Source organism: Frankliniella occidentalis, unplaced genomic scaffold (assembly GCF_000697945.3).
Source record: "Frankliniella occidentalis isolate FOCC.00 unplaced genomic scaffold, Focc_3.1 Scaffold182, whole genome shotgun sequence".
Lineage (NCBI taxonomy): Eukaryota > Metazoa > Arthropoda > Insecta > Thysanoptera > Thripidae > Frankliniella > Frankliniella occidentalis.
This window is the reverse complement of record NW_026267308.1, coordinates 238,263-241,034: the sequence shown is the minus strand read 5'-3', so window position 1 is coordinate 241,034 and position 2,772 is coordinate 238,263. Positions and strand designations below refer to the sequence as shown.

At 38.3% G+C, this 2,772-nt stretch overlaps 1 protein-coding gene across 1 annotated transcript in view; it reads right to left on the bottom strand.

Annotated features, from left to right (window-relative positions):
* Positions 1-1,877: 1,877 nt before the first annotated feature.
* LOC113211897 (uncharacterized) overlaps positions 1,878-2,772 on the bottom strand; it is an 11,593-nt gene continuing 10,698 nt past the window's right edge. The window contains exons 4-7 of the mRNA XM_052271979.1: positions 2,698-2,766; positions 2,464-2,607; positions 2,248-2,382; positions 1,878-2,176 (exon numbers count right to left, since the gene is read on the bottom strand). Of these exons, the coding sequence (XP_052127939.1) occupies positions 2,117-2,176; positions 2,248-2,382; positions 2,464-2,607; positions 2,698-2,766 (408 nt within the window). The 3' untranslated portion in view covers positions 1,878-2,116. The remainder of the gene's footprint in view (positions 2,177-2,247; positions 2,383-2,463; positions 2,608-2,697; positions 2,767-2,772) is intronic.

Genomic DNA, 2,772 nt, shown 5'->3' with positions numbered 1-2,772 from the left:
ACATATTTTTCTATTGGTTTGCACACATCTTGTTTGAAAACTCACATGACATGTTCTTCATTGCGTTTTAAAATCCTTGCTCTTACAGGATTGGCTGATCCTACTTTTCATGACAGTGCCATTTCCATTTCCTCATCGGAGCATGAGGAAGATAGGAGGCAAGCTGCTCTCAGGATTAAGTTGTAGAAACGGCTTGTTAACAGCAATTGGCGGGAAAGTCTCCCCTCAACTTCATCTCAAGGTAGTTTTCTAATTTGCAGACTTGACTACTGGTTATTCTACTTTTAATCATCCCAACATAGCAAATATTTTTATATTGTACAGCCATATTACAAACTGCTTGCTTTCACAGGTTTTGGTAATGAGAGATCTCCTCCTGGTATGAAGCCTGCAACCAAGCGGGGACCATGCCGTCCAAAAGGTAGTAAGAACAAGGTGAAGAAGCAGACACAGGAGAAACAGAAGAATGCTGGATCTGATGATGGTTAGTTGCTACAAGCTTTTGGTACTATTTTTGTTTTACCCTTTCAAGAAATCTTTCTTTTATTTAAGGTCCTGAGTGCCACATCTGTCGGGAAGGACTTGACATGGGAAAGTTTGTTCTTACTGACTGTGGTCACATCTTCCATGACCGCTGTCTTGATAGATGGGTTAGAACTTCTAGCCAAAAATATAGAACAAACAAGGTTTGTCCTTATTGTGGAGGATCGTATCATGATCGCTTCCCCTGCCGAGGATAGTTTAATTTTAATTTTGATCTTCATTGACTAATCTATTAATGACTTCATTTCAAGTGTATGTCAGGGCTTTTATCTAAAAATGTAGATAGTTTTTTTTCTGTCATTGTCTAAAGCTACTGTATAATAAGTTACTTTTAATGTATTATCCTCATATCTACCTTAATTACTTGTGTGAAATAAATGCCACATTCTGAATTTTGTGCGCCTTTTCCGAGGGGTAAACGACTGTTAAACTTTGTGTCAGCCGGATTACGGATTACCCGGATTACCTCCGGAGTGTCCTCCGGATTACGTTGCTTTTTCTCTAGGATTACCCCGGATTACCCCCAAAATTTTCCCGGATTACCACGGATTTTTTAGAATTTCCTCGGATTACCCCTGCCGGATTACCTTTCGGCTGTCAGCCGGATTACCTTAGTCGTTTCCCCCTCGGCCTTTTCTCTTTCCTATTTTAATTGGAGTGACACTGCATTTTGTAGTTATTACTGGCTGAAACACATCACTGATTCTTTAGTTAGTGCGCTCTATATATGAATCAATAATGCTGTTTCTATGGCTGAGCATAAAGTATGCACTTAAGTTCACTGCTTCATAGAATTCAAAGCTGTTCATCTGAGCAGTTCAGGTGTACTTCAAACCATAAGTTTGACAATTTAACTACATGAAAGGATGGTTCTTCTCCTTTTCTAAACAACCAAGTCAATGAAATTTTTGTTAATAAGATTACCAGACTGCATTGACTTCTCTACAAAAAATATTCTAAGAACCTGACATGAGACTTTAAAACTGAAACAATGTCCATGCATAGCTTTAATCCTACTGTTGCAAATTTTGAAGTGAAATAAAATATAGCATTGAGCACAGAATTGTAATTTTGTTTCATAAGCGTTGCATTGTATTTTGGTTGCTACTAAGAATTACTCACTCATGCTATTTTCTTAAAGGCTAGCGCTTATAGCATAATATAACTTCAGTTCTTTTATACTTCCAAATACTTAACTTTGTATAAATATTATTTTATGGTAATGTTCAGGGAGATTAAAGCTAGATAAGATACTTTGACTTCACACAGAAAATATGTGTCAATTGGCATTCATTCAAGCTTTCAGGTTCACTTTCGGTTAAAAGAGGAAAGACCAAACTATGAAGATTGTCTTAATCATAATCTTTATTGTGTGAATTTCATTATCTCAACTCAATTGTAAAAGCCAAAATGCATATTTGAAATAAAATTTAACATGTCAGAACGTAGAACTATAAAAGAGAAAACTACCCAAAAAACGGAATTGTCTTCTGGAATGCTGGACCACAAACAGAGCAGAGGTTTGAAGCACTCGAGTCAAGACAATCATTGTGGTAAAAATGCCCACAGTCTGTCATACAAAAAGGACCTTCCTTTTTCTCCTTGCAGATGTTGCAAGAATTAAAACCAGAACCTAAAAATAAATAAATAGTCTTAGCAATAAACAAAACTGTAAGAAACCAAGTTGTGGTAACAAACACTTACCATTGCTAGATGCAGTCTTATTCTGTGTTTTTGATGTCGGCTTAACTTTGTTCTTGCTTCCTTTCGGGCGACCTGGGCCTGCCTTCCTCTTCCTTGCTGGTCCTCTAGCAGGAGATAAGTTCTCGTCACCGTAACCTGTCAAAAACAGGATTAATGTCTCAATACCGTTTCACATTGAAGGACCAATTAACATGGCAAATTTCGGGTATGCCATACCTTGAGAAGAGGTTGAGGGGAGACTTTCCCGCCAATTAACAAGCAGTCTCTGTCTCTTCCTGCGAGCAGCTTGCCTCCTATCTTCCTCATCCTCCGATGAGGAAATGGAAATGGCACTGCCATGAAAAGTAGGATCAGCCAGTCCTGTAAGAGCAAGGATTTTAAAACGCAATGAAGAACATGTCATGTGAGTTTTTAAACAAGATGTGTGCAAACCAACAGAAAAATATGTACGTGGTGACAGCTCTCGCAAAGGACGTCTGCTGACCCTTGGAGCACATGAGATTCGTGGACGTGAAGTCTCTGGCA